General features: G+C 42.5%; 1 protein-coding gene across 1 annotated transcript in view; it reads left to right on the top strand.

Moving 5' to 3' along the window:
• Positions 1-23,257, top strand: part of CUX1 (cut-like homeobox 1) — a gene marked incomplete at its 5' end in the record, with an annotated part of 67,952 nt that overhangs the window by 38,592 nt on the left and 6,103 nt on the right. Inside the window, 2 exons of the mRNA XM_010181440.1 lie at positions 13,789-14,091; positions 18,477-18,665. Coding sequence (XP_010179742.1) covers positions 13,789-14,091; positions 18,477-18,665 — 492 coding nt within the window. The remainder of the gene's footprint in view (positions 1-13,788; positions 14,092-18,476; positions 18,666-23,257) is intronic.

Below are 23,257 nucleotides of genomic sequence, written 5' to 3' on the forward strand. Positions count from 1 at the left end.
CTGACGCATATTGGTGACATTTCCACATTCTTTCTGGGTGGCTTGAGATTGTGGCTCTGAAGCAGTTGGTCATGGCTGTCTTGATTTCAAACCATAGGATATCAGTTGGCTCCTCATAAGGGCAGCTGTTGTAGTCCATCTGTAATGTGTGTGATCATATTCTGTGCCATTTCCCTGACATTTGGACCATGAAAACAATCCTGGCAGCCTTTCTGGTATCAATAAAGCTGGGAGAATCGCAGTCAAGGCACCTTACTGGGACCGGAGAATGCAGCATGAAGCCAGTGTTTCAAGTTAGTTCTTAATATGACACTGTGTCTCCTTGCTAGCCATCAGCTGGTCACTTCTGGCACTGGCCTCCCCAGGCTGGCTTGCATGGCCGCAGTCCTTTGTCCATCAGCGAAGCACCTCAAATAGTTGGTATTTGTAGAGAAATTCCTGTCCTAGTTGTATTCTTTCCTGTCCATTGAACCACCCAGTCATTACACTTGCAGAAGATGACTCTGGCCTCATTGTGGTCATAGCTTTACTGTTACAAAAGTCCTGAAGTAAAATATATAATCATAGAGGGAACACTGGTTTTGAAGCAGATATTCCTTGTGGCCAAATTATAATGACAGAGCACCAGCACACTTTTTGTATTAATACAGCAAAGAAGAGATTCATACTGGGTTCTGAAGGGAAAGTGTGGTTATGAGTTTGTAGCATCCGCTTTGGGGAGGTTACCCAGTCAAGTTGCAGCTATGTTTTTTACTTCAGTGCTTAATTAGGGAATGCAGGTCCTTTATGCTCACTCTCCTTTGGTGCGTGTGAAGGATCTGCAAGCAAGGAGCTTGTGTGCAACTCTGTGGTAGCATTTTGCCAGGCACACTAATGCCTCATTCTCAAAGCCTTTGTTTTTAAAATTAAAACTAATGAATTAATACGTTTTTAAATACTGTATGAAAAAAGAAACTTTTCTGACCATTATTGCTGCTGCACTTCTCAGGTAGTTTATGAGAGTACCAGTCAGCGTAGTAGTTGCTAAAAAGTGGGTGTAGTTTGTGAATCCCTGCTTCTGCTGTAACTTCAGCATCACCATAAGCGTGTCACTTCTGTGCACTCTGTCCAGGCCTTGTTTAAAAGAAACAGTGGCCGTTGAATATTAGAGCTCTGTAAATTCCACTGTTCATCATTTCATTACTTATTACTTCATTTCATTAATTACCAGCATTTCTTTTCTCTCTGCTTATGCATTGGAGATGAGCAGCGTCCTTTGGGGAGGGGGCCCGCGTTACCTCCCCTCCCCACTTGCAGACACAGGGGGCTTCTCCTGCCAGCTGCTAACCACAGGGACCTGGGTGGAAAATGATGAGCTGATACATTAGAAAGCCAAATATAAAAATAACTGGAGCAGCACTGAAACGCGAGCGAGGCCGTCACAGTCGTGCTGTGGCACAGGAAGACCAGGCGGCTCCGGGGGAGTCAGGAGCCGGGGTGGTGGCCAGGATCTGTCCCCCGTGGGCTGGCAGCTGCGGAAGAGGTCAGAAATGCTCTTCTCCGAAGGGAGCAGATATTTTTCTGTTGGTAATAGGAGGCTCTGGCAGCTGGCAGAAGCTCATGTTGGTCTTCTGGTTGCTTGTGGGAAAAGGAGCGGGGTGCAGGTCCAGCCCTGTGGCCACGTGGCTGCCTCCAGTGGGATGGAGAGAGCCATCCCGCCCTCGGCCATCCCCGGGTAACAGCCCAACCGCTGCTCAGCAAATAACAAAATTCTCGTCCGCTGGGTGAAAATTACCTTGCTTTCAATTCAAAGAACAGATAATGGGCTATTTTCCTCCCAAAATACTGCAGAAAAGGGTATGCTAGCATTGAACGTGCAGGTTGTTATTCCCATCTTATCATGGGGATGGAGCTGCGAGACAGCTGTCTTCTCCGCCAGGTAGCTCAGAGACAGGGAAGTAAGCAGCCTGTTAGACTCTAACAGCGAAGTCCTGTTCTGATTATGGACTTATCTATGACTTGATAGCAAATCACTCCCAAGAAGAAAAAAACAGAAAATTACCAGAAAATTAATATTGTCTAAGTTACCTTCTAGCCTGTCCTTTGCATTAGGGTACAGCAGGAAAGGAGAAAAACTGATGAATTTGTCTTACCTAATGTGATGGGTATTGGAGGTTTATAAGTTTGCCAGCAGCCATCCAGAGAAAGAGCAAATGAAAGATTCCAGTGGTTATTTTAAATCTGATGAGAAATACAACTTGCATTGAAAACAAAACAAAGTGGATTTAGATCAAATTTAAATAAACGTGAAAATAGAAAAATACCCAATTAATAAGCCTAATGAGAAAATGTAACGACAACAAGAAATTAAAAATAGGCCTGATAGTACATGTCCCATATTTATTCTTGTCAAAACTATTGCTGATAGCAGCTTTGAAGATCCTTGTTTCTTTGGCTGTATCTGTAATGCCCTTTAGTGGGGTTGCAAAGAATGATTGTTCCCCAGAATAATTTGGGCACTGTTTGAATACTGTTTATTGGCAAAACCTGAGCTGGACACAATATCCCCATGCTGCTGTCAGCACTGAGTCTGTCCGATGAGACCTTCCCAGGGCAGGAGAGCAGCGTTGTCCTTGCGAGGACTTCTCACCAGCTCAGCCTCACTGCAGAGCCCGGCCAAAGCTTCCTTCTCCATCGTGCGGCATGAGGTGGCCCACCTCGGTGTCTGCTCCTGGGACATCCCCCTTCCCTCTTTGCTGGCCAAAGGGAGGTCGGGATGGGTGCAGGACGGGAGCTGCCCCCCGGCCCTGCTCTGCGCAGGTGAGGGAGGCGGGAGAGGCACTGCAGGGTTGCTCAGGCTGTGGCTCCTCTTTGTTTCTCTCTTTTACCCCTCTGGAACTTGGGTCCTAAAAATAGTGCAAGTTTGAACTGGCAGATGTTTCATTTGTCCTTTACGAGAGGACCAAAATTAGCCTCTCATTTGGCACCTAAATAAAGCAGCTTAACTGCTTTTATACGAACTTTGCAATTACTGTCTATTGAAGTTGCAACATTTTGTTGTGTTTGATGGGGAAGGCTATTATGTAAGCAACACCGGCACCTAAAAAGCCACAAGACCTTGAAAGACAGAGGACAAACAAGAATGAGCCCAAAGGTTTTGGTCTGGGTTTTTTTGCTTTTTCCGATCTGAAGCAGGTGAGGTTTTTTTCCTAATGGAGATTTCATTTTAAAAAAAAAAAACAACAACAAAAAAAACCACCTCAACAAAAGTAACTTGGAAATGCTCAGAGAGCTGTCTGTTGTAAAGGTAAAAAAAAAAATCTAATAAAAGGACAGCAATGGTTTCTCTAATTTTCAGAGAAAAATCTGCACAGAATGCCTGAAGCTGGGTTAGCAGTGGGACTCCCCAGGGGCAACAGAAAGATGTTATAATCAATTACCACATCATAACACTGATGTATGATAATTACTGAGTGTTCCTCCTGAGATAGTGCAGCATTTGGCTGGGATGCAGCTCTTTCATGGTCCACTGCCTGATTAATATGCAAATAATAGGCTGATTGCATGATGAATGCAGAAAATGAGTTCGCTGATAACGTGAGCACCGAAGCGGGAAGATGATAAATTACTTTTACTGACTGTCCTACATTAAGTACCCTTTCTCAACAATTTTATCACAAATTAAGTAAAGCAGTATGGAGAGATTATGAGGATGTGTAAAATAATGTACCTTAATAGCTTTTATAATATTGTTGCGTGCAATGTAAATGTCATTTTGTTTCAGTACTTCAGCCGGTGCTCCTCCCGAAGAGGAGTGCATTTGGCATAGCAGTGTTCAGGGTCGCTCTTCGTTGATGTGCTTTCTTCTAAGACCAAGAGCGGCACAGTGTGCTGTGGATGTTGGATGGGACTTCACTGCTGGGGCAGTCATTAGTCTCGGATCCATCCCATATGTATTTTGCCTGTAGCAAATGAATGTCCACATTGTTTAGTGGGGGAGATGTATTCAAACGCAGAGAAGAGGTTAAAATTTTGAAGAAAGATGTAGAAATACCTTCACACTCAGGCTTGTGATGCAGGAGGACAACAAACAGTCATAAACGTGGTGACGCTTTAAAGTTAGTCACTAATCACAAGGTCAGCAAGTCAACAAAGACCCCATCAACTGCAGCAGTACCTCTAAGAGCTCTAACTCTGTTTTCCAAAAGGTATTGTGCACACATTTATTTTGATTATACTAAAAATGTACCTGTGTAGGGTTGTGGCATCTTGATTGATTGCTTTCATGACATATTTGTTTTAATATTGAGAAAATCCTTAATATAGTTTCTGCATACAAGCTGTGTTAATAATAAGGTTACTGAAAATATTTTCCAGCAGTTATTTCTAAATATTGACTTCTGACTAAGTTACAGAAACACAGAAAAATCTGAATATTAATGAAAGATTAGCAGAGTAGAGCAGTGTCTTTTAAAGCAGCTGTGATTTTGCCATTAAACTCCTAATTTAAGATCTGATTTCTTTTTAGAGAGTGTTTCTAATTGTTTCAAGGTGATACGTAAAACCAAAAAATTCTCATTCGGCACTCTTCCACACAGAGACCCTGCTTTTGGCTCAAGAAGCTATGCGTGAGCTGGTATGCATTTGAGGAGATTGTCCCTAAGTGCTTGCTGTGTGGTTAATCCACGTCTGGCCAGTGAGACTGGGACAGGATTTGGGGCTGTTGGACTGACCCGAGCACTGCTCTGATATTTCCAAGTGCATCTCTACATCCCACTAGAAGAATTCTCCATTTTCTTCCCCCCCCCCTTCATTTGTTGTAAAATAGCACTTAAGGTCACGGCTGTATAGAGACCTTGTGCTTCCCTTTAGGTCATTTCAAAAGTGTCCTGTAATGCTGCTTATTTGAGTGTTTGTCAGGGATCGGTGTGTCTGTTCCAAAGACCGCTACATCCCAGTGCAACTTTTCATTTCAATGGATTAACTCCAGTTGTATCTTTCTGCACAAGATTCTGGGCATGGTGGATGACCAGACTGGCCTTCCAAGCAACCTGTACTCCCCATCCGAGCCCATCCGCGCTGCAGTGGGCAGCCAAGTACCAGAGTCCTCCTATCCCCGCAGAAGTTTGCTGGTTTGAGTTTATGCATCCTTACACTCATCCAGCTCTCTGTGCCGTTGCTCAGCCGTTCCTCCTGTACGAGTACCTGGATTTGCCTCCCCACATTCAGGCACAGCACAGTGCATGTATTGTGTGGGAGATAAATTTTCAGCTGTTGAGGCATTTTGCATCAGTGGGGCACAAAACACCTCTCGGGGAGCAAGAAGGCACCCGCTAATGCAAGGTGTGGACTCAAGTGATGTGTATAAGGGGCTGCAGGTGTTCACCAGCCAGGGCGTTCAGGGATGCCTTCCTGCAGTGGCCAGAGAGAGCGGGGTGAGACCCAGGTGACGGCATTGCCAGACTCCACATGGCAAAGGCTTTGGAAGAGGAGGGTGTGGGGAGGAAGATCTGACCCGATCAAAGCCTGTGAGCTGAGGGGTGACCTCATTCATCTTTATAAATTTGTAAAGGGCAGTGTCAGGAGGAAGGAGCCAGGCTCTGCTCAGTGACAGCCAATGACAGGACAAGGGGCAATGGGAGCAAGCTGGAGCATAGGAGGGTCAATCTGAACATGAGGATAAACTTTTTCACTGTGAGGGTGACAGAGCATGGCCCAGGCTGCCCAGAGAGGTTGTGGAGTCTCCTTCTCTGCAGACATTCAAAACCCGCCTGGCCGTGTTCCTGTGTGACCTGGTCTGGTGATCCTGCTCTGGCAGGGGTTGGACTGGATGAGCTGTCGAGGTCCCTTCCAACCCCTAACATTCTGTGGTTGTGTGATTCTGTGTTCCCTGCCATGGTTCCTCACTGCACGCTACCCAGAGTGAGCAGGCACAGATCACACAGACGTGCCTCTGGTTGGTTAAGAAGTTGGGTGGGTGGCTCTGGACACAGGATGTTCTTCAGTTGTCATTGTGCAGGCAACATTTAACTCACAGGGCTGCACTAGGACTTTCCTTATTATGCTAACACTGGGACTGGTGTAAAAAACATTCTTTTGCTAGCAGGCTTGCACTGCAGGTGAGATCAGAAAAGAGACCTAGACTTTGGCTCTTAATCCCTTGCACCCATACTGTGTTGCAGGTGTGTGGGAGCAGGCAGCTGTTTTTCAAATCTGGTTCACAGATTTGCTTTTCCCAGCCACTTGGGACAGCACAATTGTTGTTCAGTGTCAGGCAGAAATGGAGGTAAAGGGTGGAGCCAGCACAGGAATAACTTAAACTGATACTGATGCCAGTTCTTGGCTATGAGAAGTTTCAGTCTTAGTGTAGATCTGGGGAAAATAGTGGCGTTTCCAAGGCTGTCTGAGCCATTTGTTGCACATTCATTGAAAGGAGAATTACTTGACTAACTTCTATTAAGTGCTTTTAAATTTCCAGCTGTAAATCTCTCTTCATCAGTCTATCGCCATCTCCCATCTTACTTGCTTTTTTCTGAACTTCCATCTGATTTCTCCGGCTCCCTCTGGTTTCTAGATTGACTGAAAACATACTTTTTTAGTACAAGCACAAAGCTAACACAATTATTGAAAAGGCAACATAAAATTGCACTAAAGCATTGTAATCCTTTAACAGTACTCAGAAGCGGCTTCTTCCATGTACTTCTAACATTTACCTTCATCATTCAGATAGTTTTATGTGCTCCCATCATTGAACGTATATTCATGTGCAGACCTTTAATTTTAGCATTGCCCCAGTAATTTCAGAGTTAACCAAAACTGGTTTCCTCTCCTTTCAGTACGGACGTGCATACATCTGCACACTTTCCTAAAGGGGTTTTCTTTTGATCCCTCCCCCATCCACATAAAATTTCCCTCTGAGCCAAGACCCAAAATAACATTTTCCCCAAAGTTACAACATTTGCAAAACAAGCAAACAAACAAAACCTTTACGGTCATGGTGGAAATCTATACTCATAACTGTAGCAAGCACTTGCAACTATAACTGCATGTACCTACGTACATTAGATCATTATGTGTGCACGCTGTAGGGAGGTTTGTATACTCCATATAACTGTGGGAGTTTGTAACTGTTGGGAGGATCATATTTTCATAAGCCACATTAATTTGCAAATTGTGAATAGGCAAGGTTAACTCACTTAAGGTAAATCCACCAAAACCACTACCTGAGAGAAAGCATTCAATTTTCTTTTAATTAGTTAGAAGAGGGATGTGTTGCACTGCACCACTGTTAGCAAAGGAGAGTTGTGACGATGCTTTAGAAGATCCTGCACAGCCAGCCATTGCTAAAGGTAAAATCTGATAGAAGGTCAGAGAAAAAAAATCTCCGCCTGAAATTTTCGGACCCCAGGAAAGAGAGCAACGTGGTTGTCCTCAGGATGTTTCCATTGATCAGCTCTGTGATCAGGTCCTGATTCTCAGGACAACATAACCTGGTTTTTGGTCTACAAATTCGATAGAATGGGCAGCCTAATCATCAGGGGAAAACAGAAACTAATCCAGTCCCAGTATGAGACACTTTGATCTCAGGCAACCTGCCAGGTCTGTTGTTATCCATTAACTCATCTGCACGAGGAGGTAAATGCAAGGCCCTGAAGTAGCAAATGCTCTTTTAAGAGGTTGCGGAGAAATCTCCTGTCCACATTTGTCTGCTTTCATCTTCCCTACTAATTTGCCGTAAAGGGAACGAGCAGAGCAGGGGATGCTTCGTTGCCTTCCCGTTCCGCTCTGCGCAGGACGCAGCGGCTCTCGCTGTTCCTCAGTGAGGAACTTTGAATTTGACTGGTTTAGCGTGGACCTGAAGCCGGAGCTTTGGACATTACGAAAAGTGGTGCATCAAACCAAGCGCCAGTTAAATCATGTTTGGGTTCTTGTCGGAATGTCACAGAGTACCCTGTCATTTTGTTTTAGCAACTTGTCCTTCCAAATGCGCAGTTCGCCTTATGGCATGCCAGCAGTAAAAATGTCACTTACAATAATTACTTTTTGGTGAAAATGCTTGCTGACTTCCTACCTTCAAGCTGTTTTTTACACAGTGGGGAGATAATAAGAAATGACTTTATCCTGACTGCTCAAATGAACACTAAATGGAATTTAGGTTATTATTACTGCAGATAGAGGACTGTGTATTGAAATTTAAATAGTGGATCAGATAAACTACAGAGATTTGTCTCTGAAAATTATAGTGGATCTGCTTTTTCAATCCACTTTGCTCTGAAACTTAAGGCAGCTCTTGTCTCCCTGCTGTCTTTAGAATATAATATTTTTCATAATCCTTTTAGAGGCCCCTGAGTACCTTCTGTGTTCTGCATGGTCTTCCTCAACTTCTCCATGTTCTGGACCTCATTCCTCGTGAGTCCTTTCGCAGGTTATTAGCTGAGCTTCTGTTAGCAGTGCAGGTTGGGCAGTTTAATCTCCCTGCGGTTCCTGAGCTGCAGAAGCACAGCGTGCTCTTCCCAGGCAGGTGAGAGAGCTGGGAGGAGAGGCTCCATGCCTTGAGCTTGTGGTTTGTGCTTGCGAATTCAGATGCTCTTGTTCAAATCTTTGCTCTGAACTTTTGATTTACAAGTAGGCATAAAGTCAGTTTGCTGCCACGGCTGCAGCAGTCAAGGCAGGATCTGAGCAGAAGTGGCAAAGCTGCAGCTCTCAAAATGCGCACAAGAAATTCCAGTGGAGGAATCTGCCGGTGCTGGCAGACAGCAGCGCGATGCCTCTGGGACTGGTGAAACAGTATCCGTGTCTCAACGCTGCTCCGTCATCTAGATACCTCTGTTGAGGGGAATACATCCGGGACTGGTGTCAGGTCATGTAGATATCTGTGATTTTCTGGGGAGGTTGTCGCAGGCGTCACCTGCAAGTCCTTGTGTCTGAGATGTATCTGAGGTGTATCTGAGCTTCGGAAGGAGGATCCAGCTGAAGTGTGCCGTGAATCTGAGCTATACTGCTGCTTTTGGATGGAGAGCCATGTTAGAGTACTTCCTACAGAAGAGTTCCTGTACATCTCAATCACAAAAGTGGTCATTCTTGACCAGTGCCTTGCAGTTTAGCAGAATATAATTATGTGTCTCTGACTGCTGAGGTCCCGCAGCAGAGCAGGTGCTGCTCAGGAGTGCTGCAGGAGGGGAGCCCAGTGCAGCCTGCGGTTCGTGTAGAGAACCCTGTAGAGATTTTATTGCATTACTGTGGCAGAACATGATCAGACCTTGTAGAGGAATATGTCAGGTCGATACTGCATTGGGGAAAATGTTTTCAGGTCATTTGTAGGCCACCAGTGGCATAATCATAGTCCAAAATGTTCTACAAGCAATTCAGGAGCCAGGATCCAGTACTGGGGACCTGACCCCAGAGTTGGAAATATAGTTGGAGAAGAATGAATAAATCTAATGTTAGTCCAGGAAAACCATCGTAGCCAGTGTATTGAGACTGAACCCTTGTTTTCTGGCTCTTTTGGATCTCTCCTGATAGAAGCTGTGCGGAAGTTGTAGAGATGGATCGGGACCAAAGCATCATTTGGCTTCATCCATTGTGCTAAGGAGTGCAAGCCCACAAAAGATTTTCTGTGTTCATGTAATTAAAGCAAAGTCAATTTGTTATGGTTCTCAACCAGTTTTGTAGAATGCTCAGACCAGACCCTAGTCCTGTATGCTACATTGTTTGCAAAGTTTGTTTAGTTTCTTAATTGGTAACTAGACAGGGGTGGGCAGGGGAATGGGCCAGGTGTTCTGTGGTTTTGTTGCAGTAAGATGGTCATTCAAGCAGTAATTTTATATTGGGAAACTATTTTATATTGGTAAAAGAGTATTTAAAAAGAAAACAGAAGGTATTTGTACAATGTTGACTTTGTTTCCATTTGTTTATATATCTTCATTTTAGATTATGCATCCCTCTCTAGTATTGTAGTAGGAAAAACCAAAAGTGAAGAATTTGACTTAAGAACAAACCATGTGTTCTGCCAGGAGCAATGTGTTCCCAAGTACAGCACTGTGGTGTCTGCAAGCTGCATCAGATGTCTTTGTCTTTATGAAGACATATTTGCCTTCAAAGACTTGGGTGCTCACCTTCACTGTATGGTCATAGCGCTCTCTCAGCTGTTTTCATCAGCTGTGAAATAGCCACTGTTGGTGTTTCAGTTGTCTGCATGTTTTAGCTATGAATAGAGGCCAATTGCACCTGCCAGATATTGCAAATTGCTGGCCCATTTATGCAGGATCACTTCCTAGTACTTGATTTGCATTAGATTATTATTTTCTATGCTGCATATTTTAATGTGATTTTAAAAATTTGTTGGAAGTGCCTAACTTCCCTGTACCCCAGATGTATATTTTGATTTAGTAATGTAAAAAGTGCATGGTAGGACCTTTACTCTTTTGTGACTCAGTTGTACTTGCAGATTTAGAAGATTTGGATCACTTAAAATCATTTATGGTGCATCTGAATCTTTAATGATGTTTGTCAACATTAACCTGTAATTCTGCAAAAGTTACACCAGTTTACCAATCATTTAGAAATGCCATGTTGAGCTGTGTCTTCATCACGTGCTTGGGACCTAATGGCCACCATCTTTCCACCAAGTTAGTTTGGGGACACCCTGTTTCTCCCATCCTCTATAAAGTGCAGGGCATGGCTGATGTCTTTGGCTGCCTGAGCCTTCAAAGGAATCCCAGGATCTGCAATGACCTCATTGCTGATGATGCTCTTGATCTCCCCAGGTCTTTCCTCTAGCATCTTAATTTTGAAGCTTTTGGGCTTTTGCTTTAGGTTTTAAACTGATACAGGCTGATGGAAAGCAAAATGCAACACCCCTTTGGTATAGCAAAGGTTATCTGGAATTTATTAAAGTAACTTCCCCAGCAAACGGTGGCTATGGGCTGTACAGGTGGTGCAGCCTACTGTAATGCAGTTTTGCACACACATTGACAAAGCAATGTCTTTCTCACTAAATGCAAACATAACATTCGGTGAACTTCACTTACTCATAAGAAACTGGATAACTCTTCAGTTAGTGCCATTCTTCAGTGCGGGGTTAAAAAAGCAGAATGCGTTTTAAAGAAATAAGCTTTCAATGTATTATTTTCATTCAATTGCTACTTTTGAAATCATAATATGTATTTTTTTCAGATGTCCTGAATTTGTTCCTTTGTCCTGGGAGGAACTTGAGAGAAATGAATACAGACAAATTATTTCATAAAACATGCAAAATGGCTGTGGATTGACAGTTAAATCCGTAATAGTGAATACATTCAATTTTCCCCTTTGTTCTGTCGGCAGTCACTTGTACTCTAAATGTCTATTTAATTTTTTAAGTAGATTAACAGGAAATGTTTGCATTATTTGATTACTGAATTGACTTTTCCAAATAATGGATCTTTTCCTCAAATATTTATGTGATATTGAAAATGTTTTTCCATAAGGGAAGAATGCTAAAAATGAATGGGGAACATATTTTGAGTTATTTGTAGTATATGCGCATAATACCTCATCTGAAATCAGTAGACACTTGCCTTTCGTTGGGGGAAAAAAGAGCAGTTTGTCATCTGTACTGCCTTCCAAAATTAGATTCTGATAATCCTACCTTTTTGAGTAAATAAGCAGCAGATTGGTCTTAAAAATGAAATTCAAGTGAGCTCTGCGTATGTGATGTAAAAAATAAATAAGCTGATATGTGAGCAACATTGAGCAGTTCAGTGATAGATGATGATATAGATTACCTTTGTTGTTTACATAATTAGGCTGGGCAGGGAAGGGAGAGGGAGAAAGAAGCATTAGTAAATGCTTTTGTCTAGTCCTGTGTGGTTGGGGTTTTTTTTTTTTATTTTGGATTTTTTCTGTGCTCCGTGTGTGTTGTGGTTTGCAGTGCACAGATGAGGAATTGTACAGGAAATTTGCAGCTGCTCTAGTTATTTAGTAAGACTTGTATAAGCTGGCACAAGGGACAAAATTAGAGGGAACTTGAACGAGTGTCGTGCAGTTTATTAGCTAGGCAGCCATAATTTCGACCTTGCTGTGGGTTAAAGGACACAGACCTGAGAAGAAATCTGTTTATCATGTAGGGAATTCATGCCATCCCTGACAGTGTACAGTGAACAAGATGGATGATCTGCCAAATTGGTCCCTCGCATGGGTGCATCAGGGCAAATTTACAGTACAATTCCTTTGCTGCTCCTGATACAAAAATAACATTTGCTGGGTTTTATATTCGGTTGTCTGATGACCTAGGGTGAACAGAGGGAGGAAATAAGATTTGTAGGGTCCCTATTACTTTAAAGATTTATATGTACCTTGCTTTCCTTTTATGGCTGCCTCTTTTGCATCTCTCATAAAGCACTAAGGAAAAAGTCCAATTGTTTGGTTTAAGAGTGCAACTGGATGTAAGTGTGTCAAGGAACCGCTCCTAAGTGCAGCGTTGCGAAAGCTTCTGTTACCTTGAACACCACAATTATACTGTGCACCCCCCTTCATTTGAACCCTACTTTTACTTACATAGTATTTTCCTTTAGTGTCTGGGATATGTTTCTGTGCTAGACAAACTGCGTGTTCTGTAATGATTTGACAACATTCTGGATAACAAACAAACGTGAAAAATAGTGGAATTTGCTATCAGCCATCGCCGTGGTAGTGACGGGAACTGATGCTGCAGAGTGAACCACTCTCGTGGTAGCGTTGGTGCTCGGGGAAACACAGTTCTGTTAGAGGGACTACATTTTGGGGTGGACTGGCCTCGCCTCATCCTCATACAATTAAGAGCATTGTTAAGCTTCCTCCAGAGATCTGGAGACAAATGCACTGATGCATGAGTCTGAAATATGTGTGATTAACGGCAAGGAGAAGGAAGCAGTCCCACAAAAATGGGGAAGAGCTGTGAATGGGAAATCACTTGTGTTCTTTATCTTGTTCTTCTAAAGCACATTGTCTACGTGTCGTTGCTTTAAAGTGTTTAGACTGTACCCTTAGATGTCTGGATTTTCTGCATAAGCTCAGATGGTATGTTCCATTAGAGATAAATGTGAATTTATTAGGAGAAAACAGCATTCTATTATTCTAAAACAGAACCTATTGTTGCTGGCAAATTAACAGATTTAGAAAGCTTTCTTTTAAACAAAGTGTCACAATAACAGATTTGGGTGTCTCCTGATCCACTAGCTATCTTTGTGTAGGATTCTCAAACACGTTAATTAATACAACATAATTACAAACTGTATTTTAATCTTGTTAAGTTATTTCTGGGCAAAGAGAAGTGCAAAAATGTGATGCGAGTGATAAGAAACAAAATGGAATCAATAACACTCTCAAGATATAAAGTTGTATCAGTTGTAGAAAATCCCTCATTGACACTACAAATAGTGGCTGAATGAGTTTCTTACAAGTTCCAACACAGAAGGAGGCTTAAACCAGTCTATAATGGTAGATTTAAAAGCATCCTTATACAAAAATGTTATGGAGGGCAAGCCTATGAGATTTACTGACCAAGGAAATTTCTCTCAAACTTACAGAGTATTGCACGTCATTCTTTCCTGATTTTTATTTGTATTCGTACTTCTTGTCTTTAGGAGAAATCAGAGATTACTCAAGATAAAATTAGAAAATAATTCTGTTTATAAAAAGAGGCTTTTAGAAACTTAAGTCATAACAAGTAGGATTTTACATACTTAGGCATTTCTTTAAGTAGGTAGAATATAAATGAGAAGGAAAATTCCTGCAATCAAAACATGACAATTATGCTAAGTGACGACTTTCATATTTTTCTAATTACAGAAAGCACTCCAAAGACTTCTGCCAGTTGCAGTCCTGCTCCTGAATCTCCCATGAGTTCCAGTGAATCAGTGAAAAGCCTGACTGAATTGGTACAGCAGCCCTGTCCCACTATAGAGACAAGTAAGGATGGCAAATCCCAAGAATCTAGCGAGCCGCCTGCTTCTGAATCCCAGTCTACAACTCCTTTGCCGCTGTCAGGCCACTCGGCACTCAGCATTCAAGAACTGGTCGCTATGTCCCCTGAGCTGGATACGTACGGCATTACGAAGAGGGTCAAAGAAGTGCTAACGGACAACAATCTTGGTAAATAGCTTTATTCTCGTTTCTTGACTGACATAAATTGACAGTGTTCATGCTTTTAATTTTAAGCCGTATTTCAGTAGATGTTTACGAGAATACTTGGGTTTGACTTTGGCCTAAGTTTTAATCTGTTAAAAAAATATTTTCTTTTAAACTGGTAGAAAAATCCTTTCAGATTATCACACTCTACTTAAAATTTCATCATACCCTTGCTCTTCTTAAGCTCTTCTCCTGGCTCATCAGCCAGATATGACTCCCACCTCCCTAAATACAGTCCCAGCAGGCTGTCAAGACCAAAACTCCAGAGCCACTGAGATCTCCCTTCGAGAAATGCTGTTTTCCCCCATCCTTATAGATTCAAGGCCCCAGCATTTTAGACATAGGCGACATAGAGGAATCCAGCACGACTGGAGAGGGAGGTGCATCGCAAGCAAGAGCTTAGGGTACCTCTAGAGCTTAGGAGGGTAAATTCAGTCTTGATTGAGATTTACATGAGCCTATAGATAAGTGTATGGGGTCATGCGGTTATTTTGCTTAGAGATATGCAAAAGTAAGGCTGCTTTTGCTTACAGATGAGTTTTTGAGTGTCAAATTAAGTGTAATGTTGATATTGCTACGTATTTGGAATCGTCAAAAAGAGTAACCTGATCTGCGTATGGGAAATCCACGCTCAATACTGTCCCTATGCCTCACTACTTCTTAGGTGTTTAACACTTGCTTCCCTCACAAGCCATTGGGAAACCTTTAGGGGTCCTTTAAAGTCTCTAGCAGGAAGGCAGTAAGGCCCCAGTGTTACCTGTAAGTGCTCCTGGGGCTTAGCATGGGATTCATCTCACCTGTGTTTAGATGTCCAAAATAGATGTCTGAGGTGGTTGGGATGAATCACTCTCCAGAAGTCCCAGCTTCTCTCCATTCACTAGAGATGGCACCAAAAAGATATCTTTTGGTTTGGAGTGCTGATGATGCTTATGTGAGAAGAGTTCATCCACATCATCTGAACATTCTGACTGTAGAAGTTTAAACTCCTTTATTATTTAGGATGAAATGAAGCCTTTTTTTGGCTAGACACAGAATAATGTGCTACTATCTTAGATTATTTTTTTTTAAAGGGGTAAAATACTGGGGTGGAGGAGGTTGCAAGTTCTTGTTTAACATAATTTGAGAAAAAAAGAAAAAGGCCCCGACTGTGGACATACCCTGCATGAGATTGTGCTCCACTGAACCCAGCAGAATTACTTCCTCGTGCACGTTGGCATAGGCAGATTGTGGATGCTTGTTCAGTGGAGATAATGTAGAGATAGAGCCACAAATCACAGTAAGGGTTTGCAGGTTCAAGCCCCTAGCTTTTGGGCAAAATGTGCTGTACCTGCTCTGGTGTGCCAGAGAGGTTTGAAAAAGTATTTTTGTTTGCATTTGCTTTGATGCTATTTTTACTTAGTCGTCTTATTTCCCATGATTTTTGTTTTCCTACAGTGTGGCTGACAAGCCTAAAAAGCAGCAGAAGAGCCAGGAAATGTGCCCCAAACTCTGCATTAGGTGTGGAACCAGTTTCAATGTCTCCTTTTGTGCCCTCAGTGTGCTAGTGCACCACATTGACTCGGTGCACAGGTTTCTCTGTCTGGGGCCGCAGGGCCTTGTGAACCTGTCTTAAGCAACTGGTGGTGGCTCAGTTGTTCCAGTATCATCAGCCAGTAGAGACCACGGTTGTGCAGGACCATTCAGGATGTGTTTGGTGGGTCTCTCCTCCCATGCCTTTTAGCATTCGTTCAGCAGTCACCGTTTTCGCAAACGGAGCTGGCAGCGTTAACACTGAGATGATGCTGGTGTTCCTAGTCCCAAATGTCGTACTGTTTTCAGTGATTCCCTGGTGGGCAACATATAACTTAGAGAGGGAAGCAAATGCGGTGAGCTATTGAAGGACTGCAGTGGTGGGGATTTTGCAGAAGGGACCAGGACTGACCATGAAACCAGCATGATTTACAGAAAGCTTTGTCCATGAGGAGCTACGTCAGTGGGAACAGGCATGAAGGCTATTGGGGTAAAACATGGGGAGAATTAGCAGGATTTTTAGAAAACCTGTGCTTAAAAAATATTTCAGTTATCAATAGCGCTCCAATGAAGGTGGAGTGTGATGCACCTGCTCCCTCCTGAGAATGATTTCTAACACATTCCCCATTAGCTTGGAAGTCTTTCAGGTGTTTTACCCTGTCCTGCCACATCCTGGGACAAAATAAATGACACATACATCTTTAGCTTTGTTCCAGACACCTAGAGAACATGATGTTACCTCCTTCCACATTTGCACTTTTCATTTTTAGGCTGTAGTTTGCAGTTCATTTCCTTCAGCAGCATTGCTAGTACCTGATCTGGGCTGCTTGTTACTGTCCCTTTTGCAAGTTTATGCTGGTATTCCTGTTCACGTGGCCACACAATAAACCAGACCAGTTGGCCTGAGTCCAAAGAGGCCGTTTTATTCCTGGTAGATTGGCTTGACTCTGTTCAGGTCCCTGCTCTGAATTACTGTGCAGCCACATGGGCAGTCACAGTGGCCACACTGGCACTGCACAGTGGCTATCGGAGCTCTCGTGGCCACTGGAACAAACAAACACTCATGGTGTTTCAGCCTGAGCACAGCCTGGGGTTAGAAACTGAGGGGATCAGTAAAGGAAAGTTATTTACAAAGGCAAATTAAAAGATTTTTAAAGTGGCTGTCTTACCTTGCTAGTAGCTGGGAGGATTAAAGGTAAAGATGAGGCCTTACTGAAGTTTTTAAATACGAACAGGGAGGAGGTTAACTCTGCAATATGCATGATCTAAAATTGGCCCTGAATTACTACTTTTGTCTGATTTGCCTGATACTGAGAGTAGTGGAAAATCACTTATTACTTAGGAACTTAAGTGAATTCTGAATTTCGGTTTCTGTTCAGTCTGGTAGAACCATTTTCAGGGTTGGTTTTAGATCTTATTAGCAGATTGTGTCATGTTAGTCCTGTCCTTGTTTTCCCTTTCTGCCTTTCATTGTCTCAGCTGCTTTCTCCAAAAGCTTTGCAGACCCACCTGCCCCACACACCTGAATGGGGCATTCGACACTTCTAACTGGTCCCACATTCCCTCCTTTCCCCGTACCGGCAATAAAAAAGCCACCAGGGCAATAGTCTTGGGATGTTCTTAAGGAGGAGATTCTTGGAGTTAAAGAGCAGATATTTTCCACAACCTGTTTGTGTCAGGAGGCCATGAAAGCAGGAGCTTTTGCAAGCACAGGCATGTCCTGCAGAGCTGCAGGAGCACAACCCCCCACACATCTGCACTGGCCCATAGGGAGCTGTTTGTTGCCACTGGCTCAGGCTGCTGGCATTGCTAGGAAGCAAAGGGAAAGCGTTCTGCTCTGTGTTAGAGGGCAATCAATAGCTGTGGATCAGACAAGACCCTGAGGCCTGAACTTGGTCGGTATGGGAAGATCTTAGGGTTACCTTGAAAATACATGATAGTTGTGCTTCTATCAGACATCACTGGCGATGACTCAGATGACTTCAGGCTCTGTCTTGTAACAAAAGCTGTTGCATATCAAGGCAGTTTAGCTTAGGAAGAACACTGAAGTGGAGGAGTTCAGAAAACCAGCTATGGTTGGGTTTGAGCTCCACTGGCATTTTCCACACTCCTTGATAAGTTAAATATTAACCATGTAAAACTAGTGTTACCAATACAAATGCAAATGCAGTACATTGAAAAGCATATGCAGTTTTTCCCCTGCTAAATGACAGCATTTTGAAAGAGAACTAAAAAGTATTCTGAACTAGAAGTACTGTAAAGGCTGTAAAAAAACCCTGTTACGTTGTAGAGAGTGTTTATCTATAGTTGGTAGGACACAGTTAGAACACCACAGATAGTACAACACAGAAAATATGTACATTTGTCTTTGAGGACACTCACAGGACTGTTGCTGGATGAGGGGGTTGCATTAGTCTTGGTTCATTGACTACTTGAAAGGTTTGGATTGCCCTGTTGGAACAAAGCTGTGGCACTACCCTCCTGCATAAGAACTAAGTAGCCTCACTGCTCTCATTAGTTGCCTGCCTAGACAAAAGTTCAGTTTATTTTTAATCTCATTAATTTTATTTTTTGCACACAGTTTCACTGTAAGGTCCTGGTCTCCAAACGTGTTGAGCTTCCCTCTTTGCTGTAGTCAGATCCTAAGGATTAAACTAAAGCTCGATATTTACACTTCTAGTGGGGGCCAGAACTTTTATTCTTCTAAATGTTTCTTTTGGGTTTTCAAGCAATTTTGAAGTAAGGATAATTGACGAATGATCTCATAGATGTGTTCTGTTTTTTTAGTTGGCCTCATCTCTTAGCTGAATTAATTCATACGATTCTCAATTTTGTATTAGGTCAGCGTTTGTTTGGGGAGACAATCCTAGGGCTAACACAAGGCTCTGTCTCAGACCTTTTGGCTCGCCCGAAGCCCTGGCACAAGCTGAGTTTGAAGGGACGGGAACCTTTTGTCCGCATGCAGCTGTGGCTGAACGATCCCAACAACGTGGAGAAGCTGATGGATATGAAGCGAATGGAGAAAAAAGGTAACTTGGAGCAGACTGCTGACTCCTCTTTCCCGCTGTCTCAAAGATGACCATGTATTTTATAATTCTCCATAAACTGTATAAAGGCAGCATTGATCCAGTATTAGGAATGTTATGCAAAAGGACTTCATGACGACTTTTTTCATAGCTTTATTTGATGCTGGCTCAAGTAGATACATCTCAAAAAAAGGCCAAACAAAAAATCAACCCCAAACCCTGAATATTCACCAGCTGTTGTCAAATCTCTGCTATATTCTCCTATAGATTAATTATGAGGCCCTGGTGTATCACTGATAACTTCCCTTACCAAATGAGAAATGTGAGTTTGGGAGCTGGCTTTGTGTTATTAGTTAAAAGTGCTGCAGCTGGTCACAGATGTTGGGCTGGAAGAGCTGTGCATTGATTCCTGAGAGAGCTTCTTGCCAGTCCTGCACTGATGGTCACTAGAAGGAAAGGAAAGAAAAGGCAGTCTTTATGAAAGGGTATTTGAGAGTAATGAAATCTGTAGCCTTTATAGGAGTGGGGGAAGGTGGTTGTGTTAATACATGCTCACATAAAACAGCTAGGTCATGAATATGTGCCTGAGAGATCTAAGTTGTTAATGGGTGTCTTAGTAGGGAATATATCCTGAAAATTTATCCCACTCTCTGTATTTTAAATTAATTACTAAAAACCAGTAGTTATTCAGATCCCTGTTCTTAGTATGTTTGTGTGATTTTACAGAAGAGACTCATAGGCTGCCATTATCAGCAGTTAACTCATTAATGATATATGCATCTCTCGAGCTATCCTGTAATGGTATTAGTACAGACAGCATTAATTGTGTGAACTGAAAGTGCTGCTGTTGACTGATGTCCTGAAAGCATTAAAACATTTGATCAAGAACGTTGTGATTATATTAAAAATTGCAGTGAGGGAGCTTCTGGGAAAATAGTCTTGCATGCTTTAAAGAAAAAACTGGAATCCTTGTCATAGTAAGTAGTATAATATAATGCAGTGCAGTATCTTGTTGTAAATTGTGTATGGTCTTCCATGGGGAGTAAAATTCACTTGGGTTTCCCATTTACAACAGTAAACCAAAGGGAGCCATGATGGTTTTTGCTGCATTAGAAACATGGCAGAAATAAAATTGTCAACTAGCTGGATTTTTATAGCCTCAAAGAGAGTATTGCCTATAATGCAGGAAAAAATAAAAATAATTTAGAAGTAGTACTGACAATATCCTTTCAAAACTATTTTCTAAACTGGATTCTTATCAAATATTGTGCAATACATATGCTCTATAGATGGCACCTGAATAGAGATAAGGCTATAAATCATTGAGACTCTGTACTGAGCTCCTCAACTGTGTAAGTGCTGTCCTCACAGCAGAGCACTCTAAAGTGAATTCAACCCTGTATTTTCTGCAAAATCCTTTCATGCAGGTTAGGATCCTGCGATTTAACCTTTTAAGTTGCTCTAGAGCCACATTAAGAATTTAACTTTCCCTTTAGTTAAAGAACAGTGCAACTGTATCTGCTACTGGTGAAACATTATTATAAATTATTTCTCTGCCACATTTTATTAAGGGAGTAAATTAATAATTATGGTAAAGGTGAGCTGCATATATCTTTTTTTCTGTTCCACCGGTCTGAAGTTTGTGCTATAAATGTCCATTTTAAGAGGTTCTGAAAATTTCCAATGTACATTAACTAACCTCTTTGGAGGAAGCCGTGGGTTCATGCTCACTGGGCTGAGACACTTGGCACCACCTTTCCTGCCTTGGAAGAGTTCATTCCTCTTTCCTACAGCCTCCGTGTGTGTATGTGTGCTGCTGGTAACGTCAAGCTCCCCGCTGAACAGTACTGAAGCCTGCTGTCAGGAGAAAATTTAATTCCCTTTATTTCCCCATTATTTCGCTTTTGAATAATCCTGTTCAATACTGCATAAGATATAAAAATTATATTAAAAGGGGCTCTGGTTTACCTCAGTGGGCAGCTGCTAGTTCTGCAATAGTGTCTGCTGCGTCTATAGCTGAGCACATGCTGGGAGTCTTCCCAAAGGGACACTGGGGTGCTGGGTTGGCAGCAGCAGGGGGTGGGGGGAAAACTCAGAGGACAGAGCTGGCCTTGGCGAGTTGGTCTTAGGCCCAGGTCCAGACCTTTGCCCAAATTACACTTGGATTTTTTCTTTCATAGGTCTCCTTCCGATCACAGACCAAAATCAAACTTCTCCAAAAATCAAACGTGTCTGTGACTTAGATTCCAGTTTGAGCCTCGCTGTCACTGCAGACGTGCTGAATGATCTCCTTATGTTGTCTACACACAGCACATATGTTTAAAATAAGAATTGAAAAGGGAAAGCTTTGATAAACGTCATCTAAAGCTTCCAGACAGCACTATTAAAGCCTAAACCTTAGGTGCTGGTTCAGCACATGGTGAAGTGCCAGGATCGTGCCGTTGGCCCAGTGGAAATTTGTTCTGATAATATATTATCCTCCAGAAAAATAATTGCTTGCGACAGAACAGTGGCTCATCCTTCTCTTTATTTTTTTGTTAAGGAAATAAGTGCATTTATATATAATTTGTTCCATTCACGTGAGAGAGACTCAAATAAACCTTTGCACCTTTTGTGATCCCTGTGTGAGGTTACAAAAGCAGAGGTAGGCATTAGGGCATGAGATTTTTCCCAAGCTGTCACAGCCCCGTGCTGTCCTTAGGAGTCTAAAGATGGGAGCTCTGACCTGCCAGAAATGTCATCCTGTGGAGAGCAGAGAAGGCAGAGCTTCAGAGCATCTTGATGCATGGGTGTCTCATGTTAACTCAGTTGCCTGACCAAATTCCAGAAGCTCCAGTCAGAGATAGCCTAAGCACCTTTTACATCTTCCCTGCAAGGTTCTGTTTTGTCTCATGGACTCCTTTAAGCTGCTGCACGTTGCTGAAGTGATAGATGCTGTACTTCTGCCCTCTTGGTTGTGCTATCAGAGGAGACAAGGGAACCTTGTCTATAGTTTGCATGTCAATGCAAGTTTGAAATAACACACAGGAGTCTTTGAGATTAAAGACCTTACATAGATGTGAGATTATATTGCTGGAATTATTAATTCCATGGTTGAAGGTTGTAACAGTTCCTTGAAGGCTGCAAAAATAAGGCAAATAGGTCACCTTGAAATAATGTATTTACCTGTGATCACTTTGCAGTTCTGCATTGGGTTGGAACAACTTAAGCAGGTGATTTTTTTAAATGAAGCTCATTTAAAAACAAAACAAAAACCTACTTGGCTTTGTATGGTTATTTCGAATGCGTGCAGGACTGTATCATGGCAGAGTGATGGATCATGAGCAACTCACGTTCTGTTCCATATCAGTGATCGTACACAGTAGGCAATCCACAGGTAATCTGTCATATTCAGGAAGAACAAAATGAGGGCCATGCAGATACCTCTAAAGGTTACAGAGTGTGTTTAAAATTCACTTTGACGAGAGTAAGACACCGTGTAAAAAGAACGTACCACCGTGTAGAGGACAGGATGCTGAAACCCACTGGAGTCAGAAAACCTAGCCAGTGCTTTAGGAGCTCTGCTCTGGCTGGTGTGAGGATGGCTTTCAACATTTCAGTCAGTTTGATTGCATTGCATTTTTATTCTTTGTGCACCCTCAGCCTAAAGGCAGAGCTGTGGGGAGAGATAAAACTTATTTTCTGAAGAATTTGGTTGCTGACCAGTGTGACACGCACCACATTGGTCCCTGGCTCTGATTGGAGCTTCTGGCTGTTGCAGATTTAGTGCCTGCTAGATCAACGTCAGGCTGGTGTAGTCTGGAACTTAATAGCCAAGGTTATCAAATTGCAGCTCTTGAATACCTAAACTCTTAAATATCTGGAAGTTATTTAGCAGACCATTAAATATTTTATTGACAAGATTCATCTATATTTGCTGTTTTCAGCTCCCTCATTAGCAGTGCTTGTGCATGATACTGCCAGGTGCAGTAAATCCCACCTCTCTCTGCCCAGTGTAAATCAATCAAGTCAGTGATAGCGTTTGCTGGGACTCTTGCAGAATTTGCCAAGATAATTCAGTCCCTGTTGAGGAGGAGAGTCAGCAGAGGTATCACAGGCTTCTGCCATCAGCCTCACCGAGCTTCATCAGCACAGCGAGAGCTTTCTTAAAAGTATATGCGTTTTTGAAGGAGCCTTGTGTAGGGGAGGAGGACGCTGTGGGCTGTTTTTCTTTCATAACCTGTCATCGCTGTAGAGAAGATCTGTAAAAAGCAGCAACCGCCTGCCAGGTTATTGAGCCCATCGCTGGGATCTCTGGGCTTTTGGCGCCATCGTGTGTTGGAGACATGGCTGTGGCTGCCTGCAGCTTCCACAGTCATATTTTTAATTCAGGGACCTTAAGTGTTAGAGAGACCTTAGCGTACGCCTTAAGTGTTTAACAACCAAAACCATTTAAGTTGAAACGAAGTGCAACTGTCCTAATCAGGTGCTTGTGTGGAAGTTCACCACTCTTGACCGAGTGAATTTGAAATAAATTATGTTAACTGAACCCTGTTATTCATGTCCCATGTTCATTGAAAAAAAGAAAAAAAGAAGAAAACTGGCAGGTTTCCGGG

The sequence above is a fragment of the Mesitornis unicolor genome, unplaced genomic scaffold (assembly GCF_000695765.1).
Source record: "Mesitornis unicolor isolate BGI_N332 unplaced genomic scaffold, ASM69576v1 scaffold19473, whole genome shotgun sequence".
Taxonomy (NCBI): Eukaryota; Metazoa; Chordata; class Aves; order Mesitornithiformes; family Mesitornithidae; genus Mesitornis; species Mesitornis unicolor.